This window comes from Budorcas taxicolor, chromosome 11 (assembly GCF_023091745.1).
Source record: "Budorcas taxicolor isolate Tak-1 chromosome 11, Takin1.1, whole genome shotgun sequence".
NCBI lineage: Eukaryota > Metazoa > Chordata > Mammalia > Artiodactyla > Bovidae > Budorcas > Budorcas taxicolor.
The window spans coordinates 120769332-120788167 of NC_068920.1; the positions used below are offsets into that span (position 1 = coordinate 120769332).

The 18836-nt window shown below is 33.2% G+C and overlaps 1 protein-coding gene across 1 annotated transcript in view; it reads left to right on the forward strand.

Moving 5' to 3' along the window:
• Positions 1 to 18836, forward strand: part of EHBP1 (EH domain binding protein 1) — a 347498-nt gene that overhangs the window by 152518 nt on the left and 176144 nt on the right. The window contains exons 7-9 of the mRNA XM_052648636.1: positions 4174 to 4278; positions 4935 to 5057; positions 8568 to 8808. Of these exons, the coding sequence (XP_052504596.1) occupies positions 4174 to 4278; positions 4935 to 5057; positions 8568 to 8808 (469 nt within the window). The remainder of the gene's footprint in view (positions 1 to 4173; positions 4279 to 4934; positions 5058 to 8567; positions 8809 to 18836) is intronic.

The window sequence follows — 18836 nt, forward strand, 5'->3', positions numbered from 1 at the left end:
ATATATAGACAGATGTAAGATTAAAAACACAATTGTCAAAATTTAAAAATAAGGTGTATGTCTTGCTACCTTTATAAAAATTATGGCTAGTATTAGGACTTTCATTCAGTTTATTCATTCATTCATTTGCAATATGATCTACTAATGGGATTGAAAATCACATTATTAAACATATTAGTTATATCCATAAATCAAATATTTATGGGCTCAAAGCCTATGAGAAAAGTGACGTCCTTCTAAACTTGATCTCTGTCAAGAGGTTGCAGTGTTACTATCTTAGACCATTTTAAAATGAGATATGCCTGTACTGAATCCTATACTTTGGAGGGAAGAATGAAGATGCTACAAGATTTGTAGGTATGTTGTGCCTCTAGGTAGCCCCCACCCCACCCCCACACTAGCCCTTTTAACTCCACTACAGACTTTCTTAAAAAGAAAAACCCACCTATTCTTTGTGACACCACTTCTATCCCCCTGTTTTGGTCCAGTGTGATAATCTCTCATGGTCAATTTCTATCTTCTTTTGCCTTCCTAACAATAAAGAAGAGTCTCAAATTACTTGACCCTGTGCTTCGATTGCTTGCCCCTAATTTAGTTTGCCTTCTTATTCTCACCGATATGAAACAAGTCTAGATTGACACACTGTTACCGATGACGCAGTACTGCACTATAGGTTTATTGCTCAATTTGAGTAGTGCTAGGGTAGGTAGAAATTATATTTTGTGCTATTACATATCATTATTAAATAACATTTTCCAAAGTATAGACTTTTGGTGAAATAAGTCTTTAATAAATAAATATATATAAATATATTGGGCCAGGGAATTTTTTTGATCAGGGTGGTATATTGCTAGGAAAGTGTCCCACATAAAAAAATTCTGGGAATTTGTGTTGTGAACCTTCTTTTAAACTTTTAGCTTCGGTTTTTCTGATTATACATGTAAAACATATTGACTGCAAGAAATTTGGAAGTAAAAGAAATGTACTTTTTTTTTTAAAAGGAGAAATATATAACAAAATTTGTATTTTAGGCTCTGCATCAGCATATGCAAATACCAACTGACTTATTTTCATAAGTTTCACAGGCAACTGTAGCTTGGTATGGCCAAAATGAATAGCCCCCACTATAGTTCTAGAACTAATGTCCACACAGTCACCCAAGACAGAAACTTGGCAGGTATCCTAGATTCCTTTCCCCACTCCCCATATCAAATTAAAACCTTCAAAACTTTCTTCTTAATTTATTCTTTAATTAGCAAATATTTACTAAGTCCCCTCCCTTCATGAAGTCGTGATGCTGAACTGCTCATCTTTTATCTTCCTATCCTGTTTTTTTCAATTGTTGCTACCATGTTGCTCTTGGTATGATGTTTCTAAAATATGCATTTGATCTTACAATGGCTTCTCAGAGCTTTCAGAGTAAACTTCACATTCTTCATTTTGGTCACTGTAACCTTCATGACACCACATTGGCCAGCCTCATCGCATTCCATTCCCCATCCCTGACATCTTAACCCCCAAGCAACTTGCTGTTCCTCAGGTATATCATATTCTCATTTGCCTCCCTTGCATTGTTGTGGAAGGCCCTCCCCTTTCTCTTTTAATAATAACATTGATATCTATTTGTTTTATTTTCACTCAATAACTCCAGGAAGCCTTCCCAACCTCAGCCTGAGTTATACGCCTCTCTTCCAGTTTCACTTAGCCTACGATGCATGTCTCAATTATAACATATATCATATTTATCACATATTGCCTTACTTATCTATCTGCCTCCCAAAAGGATAATAGGTACTTGAGAAATGTTTATTATGTAGATAAATGGTATTTCTTTGGAGATTGCTTCTTTTTATGATCTGGATCATTTGTGAATGAATTCTAGAAGCAGAGGATCTAGGTGTTAAGTAAGGATTTATTTAAGATATGGATAAATAAGGAAAGCTAGGATAGGAAGGACAATTTATTGAGACAGGGATGGAAATAAGTAGTTACTTTGGGTTAGTTAATGACGGAGTGGTCCTTAGTGGTTTTACTTTATTTTTTATCAGTGGTTTTAGATTTTTTTTATCAGTGGTTTTAGATATCACCAAAAGCATGATGAGGAGAAGGAAATACTCTGAACATTCAGAAAAATTACAATGTGAATAATTTAGTCATGTGATAGTCACTTTGATAGTATTTAAATGAATGTCCATATTGTACATAAAAGTGTATAATGGAACAATAATAATGTTTTGAAGGTAAGGACCAAATTTAATGTTTCTTTAGTATTCCGTATATTGCCCCTTATATAAGGTGTTTGAATAAATGATTTCTACTGTCATTGAAAATATATCTAAGAATATTAAATAAAATGTGTAAAGAAAGTACAAATCTTTGAGCATTATTTTAAAATATTTTAACCAGTAATTGCACATCTGGGAATAAAGTGCAAATAAATGCTACTAATATACATGATAAAATGTGAATATTAATAATAATACCTCAGGATATTTTTGAGAATCAACTAATAACATATGCAGAGCCCTTTCTACTTCTTAATAGAGGTTAACTGCTGTTAACTAATGTTACTAATATTTGTTTTTTTTTTCATATTTTTTTAAGTTAAAAATAAATATCTGCAAACTTTTAAAAATACAAAACTAGTAATGAATGAAAAAAAGTCAGTCATGCACTGGTAGTCACATAGCATAGATTCTTCTCTCTATTACACTTCCTTGAAAATTGCAAAGTTACAGTAACTAGTAGTTTGGGGTAAAAAGTCTACTTTAAGAATGAATTCTTCCTGTTGAGGAATTTGCTAGGTTAATTTGAGTCAGAATGAGATTTAAACTATTGGAAGGATAAAGTGGAAGAAGATACTTTATAAAAACTGATTATTTAGCTCATATTGTTCACAGACTGAGTCCAGTTAGTATTAATTCTGTTTACTCTTTTTTTATTTTCTATGATTGACTATCTCAAGCAATCTTATTCATACAAAATATATTTCTCATTCAGACAAGGGAAATGAATAAGTTTGTCAGTTTTTCTAATAGTCGTTTATGGTCTTTTTCAGTGTTAATATCTTTCTTTATCAATGGTAAATTCCATGAGGGCAAAACTATGCCTGATTTTTTTTCATTCTTATGTTCCAAACATGGTACTTGGCACACAGTGATAAATAAGTATTTATTTGTTCAACAACAAATGATTGGATGAAGACAACCTTATTACAACCATGTATTTATATTATGTGGTTCAAATAAAATTTAGACCCTACATTTGCGTGTTAAAGAACAGCATTTTAATGCTGGATTTGCAACTGTTTTCTATTTCTAACCATTTTATTTCCCACTGAATGATCTGGATCTGTTTGGTTTGTCCTAATGCCTAAGTTATTGCCAAGTTTTAACTTTGGAAATAGCAAGGATTAACTAGAATACTCTAGTAGGTTCTTAATATTTTATTCCAAGCTAATTTTCACCCAGTGAATCATAATTTCACATATTTGGAGTTGTCCAAAACATGTATGACTCATTTTTAAAAATTCTATTTATGTACAGAATGAATTTTTATTTTAATATTTTGCTGTCTGTTCCTGTCTTTTTTATTCTGTCTCTTACTGGCTAAATAAGATATCCTAAAGCAAATACTCAGGAGTTCCCTTAAAAGCACAAATTCTCTAGAAAGCAGGAGTAGAAAATATCAATTGCCTGCTTTTCTTATTTTGTGCTGATTTTTAACATTCTAGAATATTAACAAGTGCTTATTATGTTCATGATTCATGTAGATATATTCCTAAATCCTTTAATTTAAATTTAGAATACTATAAAACAAATAGCACATATTTTCTATGGTATCTGATGAAAATTTTTCTATTCTATTTTTAATGCCTTCATTTAAAGCCCTATTTTACAAATGTAGAATGTGAAAGTTATTATCTTTGTTTTGTATTTGTTAACCTAGTTAATAGTACTAATATAAATTTTAACAAAAATGTTCTCTATTAGTACAGCATCACTTTCAGTTAAATACATCTGTTGTAGTTTATCAAAATAACATCCTCTGACTGTATTCTTTTGATTAACCAAATATCCCCTCTCTTTGTCTTTTTGAGTAACAGCATGCTTCTATGACTCTTTAATTAAGTGACCTTTCCTTACATTTGTCTCGACTGGCTTCTGTTTACAGAAATTGTAAACCAATTGAATGCTCTGAGCAGCTTAGATGAAGATCAAGATGACTGCATAAAGCAAGCAAATATGCCTTCAGCTAAATCAGCCAGTTCCTCTGAAGGTCTAAGAGCTTTCTTCCTTTCTTTCTGCTTCTGATTGCCTGTATTTACTGTGACCTGCTACCTCTTGACTTTCTGTCTGTACTTAGCTGTCAGTTTTGTCTTTGTGCATTTCCTTTAATAAATTTTCTTTGGTAATTTGTAGTGCACCAACAGGCAACAGCATAACATAACTTACCATCTTTAGCAAAACCCGTATTAGGATGATAGGCAGTGATTTTAAAATATCTTATAAGATAATAATTGGTCATATGACATATTTATTTAGTTAGCTTATATATTGTAACAACATTGTTTTAAAAATATTTGCTTATATTACATAAGTTTGAATTATTCAATAATTTAGGAGTGAAAGATGTTTTTTCTCAGAATATATGTTAGTACTTTTTTATTGAATCAAGTAAGATTGAGATGAGTTTCTCTATTTATTGTCTGTTATTTTCAAATTCATATGCATATGTCTGTTTTCTTTTATTTGAATATGTTGGTATGCTACAAAATACTTGAATGGCATTCTTTCATTGGTAAAATGCTATATCTTATTATTTGCAGGTATTATTAGTGTAAATTTTTACAGTTTGAAATGTTTCATGAATGAATGATAATTATGCTTAGCTCTATGTAACCACAGTGAACTGACACATATGTTTATTTTCAGAGCTTATCAACAAACTTAACTTTTTGGATGAATCAGAAAAGGACTTGGCCACTGTGAATTTAAATCCATTTGGTGATCCTGATGTAGCAGAATTAAACCCGTTTGGAGATCCTGATTCAGAAGGTAGCACATTTTTTCTTTACTTTTGAAGTCTTTATTTAGTCAAGTTCTCATGATTTGTAAGGACAGAAAGAGATTTTTTTGTTTTGTTTTAAAGACTTATAAATTTTGTTTGTAATGACTATTATTTATTCAGTACCAGTTGCAATTGATCAGCAATTCTGGATAGCTTCTATTGAATTATTTTTAAAGAAAAAAGAAAGCCTACATAAGTATTTACTTGGGGCTTATTTTTTTTTAACTCTTTATTAGTTTGATCAAATAGTGAAGCTCTAATATTAGATATAACAGTATTTTACTTAGCTGGCATACAGTAAACTCTCATTATTTTGGCCTTACCAAGCAAGATCAGGTTGTGGGAAATACCCATATTAGGATGGTGGAGGTAGCCTCTCTCTATATACAGCTTCTCCACCCTCACACCTAAGTCTGATGAGCCTCTCCACCCCTAATTCCCTGTCTCCAGCTGGGAATTATTCTCAGTAACAAAAGTTAAACTGTGCATGTGAATGTCACAGAACAGAAGAAAAGATTTAAGAGCTACTCCTGCCATATATACAACATATATAGAAGAAATAAAACCAAGGTTTTTTTTCCTGAGTCATTTTTCTTATCAAGTAGTTTCAAACTATTAAAGCTTAGAAAAGAGCTATTAAAGAAATAAGACCTTTGTTTAATTAACATCTGTTTGCTCAAAGTAAATGCAAGAATGAGTAACCCCTGTTTGCATCTTTTAGACTGCTCTTATGACATCCTCCTGAGCTTTAAAGAATTTTGCTACTGCAGATCATTGTGAAAATGAGATTTCAATTTAAGGATTCACTGTATGAAATATCATTTCATAATCTACTTCTTCTTCTTTTCTTTCCTTTACTTTCTCCCTTCTTACCAAATTCTAAATTAGTAAGTTTAGATTAATGAGATTGTATTTTTTTGTGACTTATTTTATATTAAAGTATTTGAAATCTTATTGATTATAATACATCTTAGAAGTAATCTGGTTCAGCAGCCTCTTTTCACAGATTAGGGAGCTGAGGCCCAGAGGAATTAAGTGATTTGAACAAGAACTTCAGGTAAATGGAGGTGGAGTTGGAGCTAAGATTACTAATCAAGTGTCTTCTTTTGACCACAAAGCTCCTTAATTACATAGTATATATGTCTGAATACACTGAGTTAAAAAAAATTACCAAAATATTTTGAGATAGGAGTATTTGAGATTTTCATTTTAAAATTAAATAAGTAATTAAAAAAAATATATGTGTGTCTGTTTCCGAGGTATAGAAAAGAGTACTACATAATGCATATATTGTATTTCTATTTTGGAAAGGTTAAGAGAGCCTTATTCAGAATCTTTAATTATGCGTATAGAGCTAAGAATAAACTTGACAGCCAGTATTTTCTTTAAATAAACACTTCTTGAAGACTTTAGAATAAGTATTTTCTATTAGGAGAATATTCATTTTTTGTGAAATAATTTATTATTAATTTTATGATTAAAAACATGCATTCTCAAGTAACACAAGTAGTTAGGAAAGAAAAAAATGTGTTGCAGTTGTTTAGATATTTGGGGTTTTTTTGTTTTGCTTTTATAGTTTCAGTTCTCCTCTTAGATTCATGACAGTCTGTGTTCACTGACCTGTTTAGAAAGTTATTTTTAAATGTATGTTATCCTTTAAATGAAATAATCTCATCTTAAACTCTCCTTCGTTGCTATTCTATCATCTTCAAATCTTGCTCTATAGTTTGAGTACTTTCTTGCTTTTGGTTTTATAACTTATGAACTTGCTTGGATCAGTTTTTGTAATCCTTTACCTGAAAGTAAAAAAAAAAAAAAAAGGTATTTCCATTGAACAACTTTTGTCTATTTCTTAAGCATTTGAGACTTGGGATTTGTTAATAAAAAATTGAGTCGGCAAAAAAACTTTCAGTTTCTTCTACGCTCAGAGAAAAGATAATGCTTCATTTAGATTAGCATAAAGCTTATCGTGGTTTTTGAGTATTATCCTGGTGTTACTAAACATACAGTTACTGAGTTTCTTCTCTACCTTAGGCTGTTTTTAAATTCATTTCACTGTTGATTTATTATGATGTTATGAATTCTGTTCAATACTTCATGATTGCTTCACCATGGTGTATAGAATTTCAGTTTAGAGTTGTTTGTTATAGTTATCTTTTCAATATAAAGACAAAATAATTTTTCTGGGCTAATGTCTAAAGTATAAGTAAAAGTAGTTTGACTCTAAAATATAAAAATCATAAATATATGTCAATGAAGAGATTTTTATGTTAATTGGATTATATTGTTTGAAATGTCACTTATGAAACAATTATTTTTCTTGAAGATTTTAATAACCAATTTTCTGCCTTCTTCTCCTAGAAATATTTTGTTAGAGTTGCATGGCATAATTAAAATTACTTTTGAACTGTTCTGTGATTATCAGCTCTCTGAAACTTTTTTCCAATTTAGGGAAATGTTTATATCATTAAAATCTAAATTTTAAACAGTTTTATTATACATTCCAGTTTTGGGTGTTTTTTTTTTTTTGGTGGGGGCCCACGCTATGGAGCTTATGGGATCTTAGTTCCCTGACCAGGGATTGGACCCAGGCCCATGGCAGTGAAAGCACAAAGTACTAACCACTGAACTTCTGTGAAACTCTCCCTAGTTTTGTTTTAAAATATTAATAAACATAAAAGCAAAATGCTGTTACTAAGTACTCCATAAGTATTTTTGGAGGACATGATACTATCGTAGTGCTTTTTGTGCTGTGAAGTCAGATTTTATTTTTAAGAGTACCTTTGTTTTCAAATTGAAATTTGTAATAAAATTTAGAATTTAGTGGAATACATCTATCAGTATGATTTCAACTTTAGAAGTCTTGTTATTCCTTTATGTTATTATATAAAGCATTGGCTGAATATGAATTATGTTGAAAAGGCCCATTAAAAGCTGTAAAGATTTAAGGTCTTATAGTATACAGAAACCTGGTCTTTGAAGACTTCACAAAAACAAATTCAGTGACATATGGTGTATTTTCGATATATTCCAGAATGAATTTTCAGATTCCTAAGTGATCTCTGCTTGTGTAACTACCAGAGACCATTCCAAAATTAAGTTCATTTTATGTTTTTTTTAAAAGCAGAAATTTTTATATGTCAGTTTGGGGTGGGGCAACTTAGTATAGTGAAATAAAATAAGCAACAGTAGATATTGTACCTCTAAGAAGGTTAAAATTTCCAAAATCAGCATACCATAATGTCAATTTAGAGATGCTGAAGAGATGCTGAGAGTATTAACAATTCAAAGATGCTATTTCAGAGAGCACCTAGAGAAGTAGACAAAAATCTTAGATATCACATCTTCTGAGCTTAGCCCCTCTAAAATATATTATTGATTTGCACTCTTTCAACCTCATAGAGTATTTATTCAAGATTGAGTGTTTTTGAAGACTAAATATATAAGCAAGTATCAGGTAATATTAATTTAATTCATCTTTTGCTATTGTTTTCTAGAACAAATCACTGTAACAATTTCACCTAAAAAACCAGAAGAATCCTTTTATAGTAACAGCTATAATCCCTTTAAAGAGGTACAGACTCCACAGTATTTGAACCCATTTGATGAGCCAGAAACCTTTGTAACTGTAAAGGATTCTCCACCCCAGGCTACAAAAAGAAAAAATATAAGACCAGTGGACATGAGCAAGTATCTCTATGCTGATAGCTCTAAAGCTGAAGAAGAAGAGTTGGATGAGTAAGTACATTTCATTTTGTAATCATCATATTTTAACTAAAGAGGTCTTTCTGTAATATATCTTTGTGTGCATGTATGCTCAGTCACGTCTAACTCTTTGTGACCTCATGGACTATAGTCCACAGGCTCTTCTGCCCTGGGGATTATCCTGGCAAGAATTCTGGAGTGGGTTGCCATTTCCTCCTCCAAAGGATCTTCCTGACCTGTGAATTGAACCCGTATCTCCTGCATTGGCAGGTGGATTCTTTACCACTGAGCCACTTGGGAAGCCCTAATGTACCTTTAGTTGGGTAAAAAGAGGTCTGCTGCTTCTGCCTCTTTTTAGTCACTAAGTCATGTCCAACTGTTTGGAATCCAATAGACTGTAGCCCACCAGAGTCCTTTGTCCATGGGATTTCCCAGGCAAGAATACTGAAATGGGGTTGCCATTTCCTTCTCCAGGGATCTTCCCAACCCAGGGACTGAATCCACACCTCCTGCATTAGCGGACAGATTCTTTACTGCTAAGCCACCAGGGAAACCCCAAAAGAGGTCTGTCCCTATGTTAATATACAGTTTATAAGTTAGTATCTATCTCATCCCAAATCTAAATTTTTATAATCTTGACCCTCATTCTCTCACCCTCTTCCACATGATTATGTATGCATCTTAAAACTAACAAATGACGGAAATATGTTTCTGGAGTCACTGGTTAGAATTCCAATTATATCTTCCCAAGCAACTATGTTATAAATGGTACATAAGTGTTTTTAATTGATTCTTGAAGGCATTACACTTCAGTTATGTTATGAGTCTATTGTGGGAACCAAATAATTATTTCTGATATTGATTTGATGGGAAGATTTATTCAAATGCCAAGCAATGAGATCATGACATTTATAAATTCAGAATTATCTGCTTCTGCATTATTATTTCTACCTAAAAGAGAGGTTTATTGACCACAGGCTCAATATATAAATAGTGTGATTTGGGCTTCCATTTTACTCAAATCCAGATTAGGAATAGGAGGGTACATTCACACTGTATTCTGGAATTGTACACTGCAACCCATGTAGCTGCACACTGTGGCCCTGAGTATCTTTGAAAATCAGCAATAAAACTTATAGCCATAATGGAGTAGCATAGAGTATTTATAGCTTCTTGTCTTACACAACTAAAAAAAAAACTGAATAAAATGGATAAAATAACAGTTTTTAGAAATAAAATTGCAGAGGACCCCTGAGAGAACAGAAACAAGAAATGTGAACACTACAGTTGTCCACGCTTTATTAATAGAGTATTTCCAAGTGCAATTCAGGGAGAGAGAACCCAAACACTCCAGAATCTCCCTGTGCTGAGGAGGCAGAGTTTGGACTTTGAAGGTATTGAGGTAGCTAGAATTTGTGTACAGAGTATCAGAGAGGAGAAAGCTACTCATAAAGAGTTTCAGCAATCTTTAGAAGGTTTCTCTTGAGTCTTTAACTGAGTACTAATCAGAGTATAGGGCTTCCCTGGTGGCTCAGACAGTAAAAAATCTGCCTGCAATGCAGGAGACCCTGGTTCAGTCCCTGGGTTGGGAAGATCCCCTGAAGAAGGGAATGGCTACCCACTGCAGTATTCTGCCCTGGAGAATTCCACGGACAGAGGAGCCGGTTGGGCTACAGTCCGTGGAGTCACAAAGAGGCAGACGTGACTGAGCGACTTCAACTTCAAAATCAGAGTATACATATGAGGAAGTTACTGAGAACAAAGGATTAGACAGAACAATCCCTGAAGTAGGATCAGAGTGGTTTGGATTTCCACCAGCCAGAGAGAAAAGACATCCTAACATATGGGACATCAAGTTGAGTCCACAGAAAAGTATTGTCCCAGTAGTGGGACCAAATTAACCCTTGACTAAAGGCTGTTGTAGGCTTTCCCAACAAAGTTTAAAAGCAAATCTCAAAAGAGTCAGAATAATTTCACATAATTGTATCCCACACAGATCCCAAAAATATTGTATTAAAAAGAATGCCAAAAAATTCAGCATCCAACACAAAATTCATGATGTCTGACAGCCAATCAAAAATTGATCAGGCATGGAAAGAAGCAGGAAGTTCTGACTACTAATGAGGAGGAAACTCAGTCCTTAAATATGGATGCAGAAATGGTTCAGATGATGAAATTAATAGACAATTGTGGTAGTTTAACTATTATATAAATATACTCCAGATATTCAAGAAGGTGGAAGAAATCATGAGCATGGAATATAAAAAGTAAATTCAGATTCAGTTTATAAAGATGAAATATACAAAATCTGATGAAAAATACACTGGATAGGATTAATCCCATGTTAGATACTGCAGAAGGAAGTATTAGTGAACCTAAATTCTTGGCAATAGAAACTCTCCAGATTAAAACATAAAGGGGAAAAAAGTGAACAGAGGATCAATGGGCAACTTCAATTAACCTAAGTGTAACTGAAGTTCCCAAAGGAGAGGAAAGAAGATGAGGGAAACAGAAAAAAATGGTTGAGGAAATAATGACCAAAAGTTTTTGAAATTAAAAACATGTAAATCTACAGGTCTAAGCAGCTGGATGAACCACAAGAATGATGAAGAAACTATACCCAGGCATCTTAACAAAAGCAATTCAAGTTAGAAGATAGTGGGATAATATATAACTACTGAAAGAAAGTAAGAAAAGTCACTCAGTTGTATCCAACTCTTTGTGACACCATGGATGCACAAGGTTCCTCCATCCATGGAATTTTCCAGGCAAGAGTACTAGAGTGGGTTGCCATTTCCTTCTCCAGGGAATCTTCCCGACCCAGGGATGGAACCCGGGTTTCCTTCATTGCAGGCAGATGCTTTTACCCTCTGAGACATAGTCCAGGAAAAAGAAAAAACCCACCAAAACAAATTTTTATTTCGGGGTGGGGGGGGGGAGTTCAAAATAATGGACATTTCCAGACATGCAAAACCTGAGAGAATTCACATTATCAGACTTGCTTTGCGAAAAATGTTACAAGGAAATCCTTCAGGTGGGAGAAAAATGACAGTAGTTGGAAATTTGGATCTACACAAAGGAATGATCAGCATAGGAAGTAGCAAATAGAATATATATAAAATACATGTCTTATTTTTAAAAACCTCTTTAAAAGATAATTGATCATTTAAAGTGTAAATAACAGTATATTCTGGGTTTTGGATAGGGATAGAAATAAAACAAATGATAGTAGTCACACAAGGGCTGAGCATGGGGAAATTGAATACTGTTTTAAGCTTTTTATACATGTTATTTGAAGATATACAGTACTATCTTCTTTTCACGGATGACATAATCATTTATGTAGAAAATTATAAGGAATCTCTACAAAGTCTACTATAACTAAAAAGTAAATTTAGCAAGGTAAAGGATACAAGATCAATTTATAAATTCAGATGTATTTCTCAATAGTAACAATTAACAATCAGAAGTAGAAAATTCTAGAATACCATATACAAAAGCATCCAAAAAAATAAACCAAAACTCAGGGATAATGTTGGACAAAGATGTTCAATGCAATACCTGTGTGCTGAAAACAATAAAACATTGCTGAGACAAATAAATGGAGAGAAATGTTATAGCCAAGGATTCAAATTGATCCATAGATTCAGTGCTATCCCAATAAAATTTTGGTGTATTTTCTGTAATAATTGATAACACTAATTCTAAAATGTATTCAGAAATATGATGGACCTAGAATAGCCAAAAGAATTTTGTAAAAGAATAAAGTTTGAGTACTTATATTATCTAGTTTCAAGACTCATTAACCAAGACATTTTGGTATCGGCTTAAAAGTAAACATATAGTTAAATGAAAGAGAATATAAATAAATCTAGAGCTAGAGCCACACATATATTGCCAATTGATTTTTGACAAAAGTAGCACAGGGAGTCAGGCAAGGATAATCTTTACAACAAATGGTGCTCAAACAATTAAAGGTCTATATCCCCCAACCCCTCCAGAAGAGAACTGCAGTCCTTACCTCACAACAAATATAAAATTTTACTAAAAATAGATCATACACCTAAAAGTAAAAACTGAAACATGGGAACTTTTAGAAGAAAACATAGGAGAAAAATGAATTAGGCAAAAATTTCTTGAATAGAATGCAAAAAAAAAAAAAGTCAAAGGAAAAAAATTATAATTTAGACTTCTTTGAAGTTAAATCTTTTGCTGTTTCAAAAACAGTTGTGAAGATAAAAAGTGTGGCCAGACTTCTTTGTAAAATACCTATCAGTCGAGACTTCTATCAAGTATATGTAAAGAACACTAGCTCAATGATAAGACAGACTGTCTCTTTTAAAGAGAGAAAAGATTTGAACAGACATTTCACAGAAGATACAAGAATAGCCGATGTGTACATAAAAAGTTGTTCAACATCTTAGTCATCAAGGAAACGCAAATTAAAACCATATAAGATACCGGTACACACCCACCTGAATTGCTCAAATTTAAAAGACTTTACTATACAAGATACTGTCAGGGACATGGAGCCACTGGTACTCTCAGAACTCTCAAAGTTCTAAATGTAGCTATTTTAGAAAAAAAATTTGCCAGTTTTTGAAAAAGTTAAACATATTCCTATTGGCCTAACCATCCCATTCCTAGGTATTTAACCAAAAGAATCAAAGTGTATGTCCACAAAAAGTCATATATATGAATATTTAACAGCTTTATTTATCATAATAGCAAGATGCGGTAATAACCCCAGTGTCCACCAATAGTCAAATAAATAAGCAAATTGTAGTATATCTGTAACAGTGGAATACTACTCAGTAATAAGGAGCAAACTTTTGATACATGTAAGTGCATGGATCAGTTTGAAAGTTATTATGCTGACTGAAAGAAGTCAGACCAAAAAAGAGCATATACTATATGATATCCTTTATTTAAAACTAGAAAATACAGTCTGTAATGAGAGAAAGTAGACCCATAGTTGCCTGAGACTGGAGGTGGAGGGAGGGAGGGATGGATGGATTAAAAGGGATGCAAGGAAACTTTTGGAGAATTGGAAGTGTTTGTAGTCTTGATCGTGCTGATGGTTTCACGCTTATGTGCATATATAAAAAACTCAACAAGTTATACTCTTTAAATATGTGCCACTTACTGTATATCAATCATACCTAAATAAAGCTGTTAAAAAAAAAAAACAACCCACAGCAATATTTAACTTTATTAACAGAAATACTCTGTCACATGAATGATTCCTAGCCTAGATTTCTTGTGCTTTAGGTTTGTTTGATGAAAATAATTGATGTGAAACAGGGAAGATCTACAGAATATTTTACATTTATTAAAAGCTAAATAATAATATAGTGAGGCTATATGGGTCTTTGTTTTCCTTGGAAATACTGAATTTCATTGTACTGATGTTATTTAGACCTTAAGAAAAATAGTTATTTCTTTCAAAATGCAGTGTAGTAGGAAATTTTTTCAAAATATGGGATATATGAGTTGAGAGCTGAATAATAACAAGGCTTCTTTGATGTATAAAAATTGGGAGCATTTGCTTTGTGTGCAGTAAGAAATGTCATCCCTCTGCTGTCCATTGGTCAACTCCCATTTTGAGCATTACTTTGCTTATAGGTGCTGCATTTTACAAGGGGCATTGATGATTCAAAGCATTGAGTAGAGTGAACAGAGTCATTAAAATCTCCAGAAACCACATCAAATGAGCAGTGACTGAGGACATAGGGACTGTTTGACTTAGTAAAGAAGTGGTTTAAGGGAACTATAATAACCAAGTTTAAATATTTGAAAGACTTATTTGAAAGAAGAAGGTAGTTAACTTGTTTTCTGTTGCCCTGGAACTGCATTTCTCAACCTTTGCTCATTTTACAGCACATGGGTAATAACTCTCACATGTGCTACATGCTTCCATGGGCATAGCTAGGTTTTGATAAAACTAAAAAATAGTTCTAACCTCCTATAAGAACAGGAATTATGTCATGATAATCATCTGATTCAAAACCCAGGTTGAGAGCTAATTAATAACTATACAGGAGTTGAAAAAGTTGGCTCTAGCTGATGTTGTTGTATTTGTTTTCTTTGAAATGGCTAATGTGTGATCAAAATAAAATTTCTCATGGGTGGTGTAGGTGCTGAGTAATAACCACACACCTAGAGTATTTGAATGTAAATGCAAACTTTAAAGACAAACATTCAGTCACTCCAAGATGCATGAATATTACACAACATATACACACCCTGCTGTCTCCTATTAACAAATTAAAGAGACATCTAATGTTTGCTTAAACTTTTAAAATGCCTTAATAAAAACTAAAATCAGAATGACTAGGTGTTTCCTTTTGACCATTCTTGTTCCACATGAAAGTCATAGCCTTTACAAGTTTCCCATGAATAAAGAACATTCTGAATTGCTCAATCATCTGAGGTTACCAGAGGAGACTACAAACACTCAGCTTTCTTGTAGGAACATTATCCATAAATTTCTAAGGTTGCTTGTCAGCTAATAATGTCCAGGAAGAACTCTGTGTTAATTACTTACCTGGTATTTCTAATCTTTGTCTCCAGAAGTTTGTAGGTCCAACTTAAGTAGCAAAAATCTTCCAGAAGTTGTTCTTACTTCAATAATAAACTTATGACTTTTCATCAAGATGCCTGTATGACTCATCTTCCATTACCAAACTCTTCCTGTATCCTCTGACATAAAACTGTCACAAACAAACAGTGCTGAGTTCTGTGATGTGTAAAACAGCCTTCAGAAATTCAGCGTACCTGTCAGCTCCAAAAGAATGTATGTATTCTTAAGTGGTTTTAGCACTTGTCCTTTACACTATCAACTGTATGGTTTTCTGAGAAGTGATAGAGCAATAATATTTTTCAAAGCATTTATGAGATGAACTTTTGAGGTCCAGCATGAAATCATTGGTGTGGGTGTATATCAATTTCTCAAGGGAAGTTGTCATTGAAGTTTAATGAGAAAAGCCATGCACTTATTTTAATACAATTGAATTGTTTTCCCAAAGAAATATAAACTTTCAAAGTGAGAGGAAAAGAGTGTAAGTTTCACGCCACACTTTCTTCACTGTGTTTGCTAACCCTATTTCTAATCAACTTTATTTTTTCTTTCTATAGTACTTTTTCTTATTTTTTTTAAAAAATGAATAATATCATTTAAAGTTACTGTGTCTAGTTTTCCACTTAATATAACTGAGTTTTTAATTCACAATGAATTAATGATACTACTAATGTATTACTTTTGAATAGTACAAGAATAAAAATAATTCTTGTTTATCATAGTGATGTGAGCTGCCTTGAAATAGATGATTCAGATCAGAGTTGATTAACAGAATGTAGAAATTATGCTAATTCCTTTAATAATTTTTCCTTACTAAAAATGCTGTTCAAGTATTTTTAAATGTACTTATTAGAAATTATGTAATTCTTGTCATTACAAAGGAGGGAAAAATTTGTGTGGGCTCAGTTGTGTCTGGGTCTTTGCAGCCCCATCAAGAACCTAGAAAAAGAAGAGCAAATACACAAAGCAAGCAGAAGAAAGGAAATAAAGAGCAGAAATCAATGCAACTGAAAACAGAAAAGAAACAGAGAAAAAAAATCAATGTCACAAAGCACTAGTTCTTTGAAAAGATTGATAAATTGATCATAGCATAACTTATAGCATAACCAACAAAGAAAAAAGAGAGGATACAAATTACCAATACCAGAAATGCAATCAGAAATATCACTACAGACCCTGCAGACACACAAAAATAACAAGATAGTACCATGAAAGAAACTTTACATGCATAAATTTGACAACTTCAATGAAATGGACCACCTTCTAAAGAAAGACAACTATAACTCAGCCAATATGAAATATGTAAGCTCAATAGCCCTAAAAATGATTTTAAAAATTCAGTTTATAATTTTAAAGCTCTCCAAAAAGAAATTTCCAGACCTTCTTTTCACTGGAGAATTCTATGAAACATTTAAAGAACAATAATCACCAATTCTGCACAGTCTCTTTCAGAAAATAGATAAGGAGACACTTTCCAACTCCTTTATGAAATTAGTATTACCTTGATACCAAAACCAAACAACAACACGACGCAAACAAAAAATAAAACTACAGACCAATATCCCTCATGAATGTTCCTTAACAAAATATTGTCAGATATAATTCAACAAAATGAATTATACACCATGAATAGGTAAAGTTTATCTCAGGAATACCAGGCTGTTTTAATATTTGAAAATCAAATCAGTATAATCTACCATGTTGATAAACTAAAGGATAAAAATTACATGATCATATTTATCAATGCAAAAAACATTTGTCTAAATACAAAGTATACCAATATTCAAGTGGTTAGAGGGAGGTGGAGAGACATGAAGAATAAGGATAGTTCTAGATATCTGTGTAATATTAAATAAGTTAAATAAAAGCTGAATGCAATGTAGTATTGTAAATTCAGTTATATAAAACACATTGAAAAATTGCCTATCTTAAGGAATTTTGTCATTTTCTCCTGTTAAGTAAAAATCCTTTGCAATGTGCCCGATATGCTACTGGAGATCCGTGGAGAAATAAATCCAGAAATAATGAAGAGATGGAGCCTAAGCAAAGGCAACACCCTGTTGTGGATGTGACTGGTGATAGAAGCAAGGTCCGATGCTGTAAAGAGCAGTAGTGCATCGGAACCTGGAATGTTAGATCCGTGAATCAAGGCAAATTGGAAGTGGTCAAACAGGAGATGGAAAGAGTGAACGTTGACATTTTAGGAATCAGCAAGCTCAAATGGATTGGAATGGGTAAATTGAACTCAGATGACCACTATATATCTACTACTGTGGGCAAGAATCCCTTAGAAGAAATGGAGTAGCCATCATAGTCAACAAAAGGGTCCGAAATGCAGTCCTTGGATGCAATCTCAAAAATGACAGAGTGATCTCTGTTTGTTTCCAAGGCAAACCATTCAGTATCACGGTAATCCAAGCTATGCCCCAACCAGTAACGCTTAAGAAACTGAAGTTGAATGGATCTATGAAGACCTACAAGACTTTTTAGAACTAACACCCAAAAAAGATGTCCTTGTCATTATAGGGAACTGGAATGCAAAAGTAGGAAGTCAAGAAACACCTGGAGTAACAGGCAAATTTGGCCTTAGAGTACGGAATGAAGCAGGGCAAAGGATAATAGAGTTTTGGCAAGAGAACGCACTAGTCATAGCAAACACACTCTTCCAACAACACAAGAGAAGACTCTACACATGGACATCACCAGATGGCCAACAACGAAATCAGATTGACTATATTCTTTGCAGCCAAAGATGGAGAAACTCTAAACAGTGAGCAAAAACAAGACTGGGAGCTGACTGTGGCTCAGATCATGAACTCCTTATTACCAAATTCAGACTTAAATTGAAGAAAGTGAGGAAAACCACTAGACCATGCAGGTATGACCTAAATCAGATCCCTAATGATTATACAGTGGAAGTGAATAATAGATTTAAGGGGCAAGATCTGATAGATAGAGTGTCTGATGAACTATGGACAGAGGTTCGTGACATTGTACAGGAGAGAGGGATCAAGAACATCCCTAAGAAAAAGAAATGCAAAAAAACAAAATGGCATTTCCAAGGAGGCCTTACAAATAGCTGTGAAAAGAAGAGAAGCAAAAAGCAAAGGAAAAAAGGAAAGATATACCCATTTGAATGTAGAGTTCCAAAGAATTGCAAGGAGAGATAAGAAACCCTTCCTCAGTGATCAGTGCGAAGAAATAGAGGAAAAGAATAGATAGGGAAAGACTAGAGATCTCTTCAAGAGAATTAGAGATACCAAGGAAACATTTCATGGAAAGATGGGCTCAGTAAAGGACAGAAATGTATGGACCTAACAGAAGCAGAAGATATTAAGAGGTGGCAAGAATATCCAGAAGAACTATACAAAAAAGATCTTCACAACCCAGGTAATCACGATGGTGTGATCTCCAACCTAGAGCCAGACATCCTGGAATGTGACATCAAGTGGGCCTTAGGAAGCATCACACGAACAAAGCT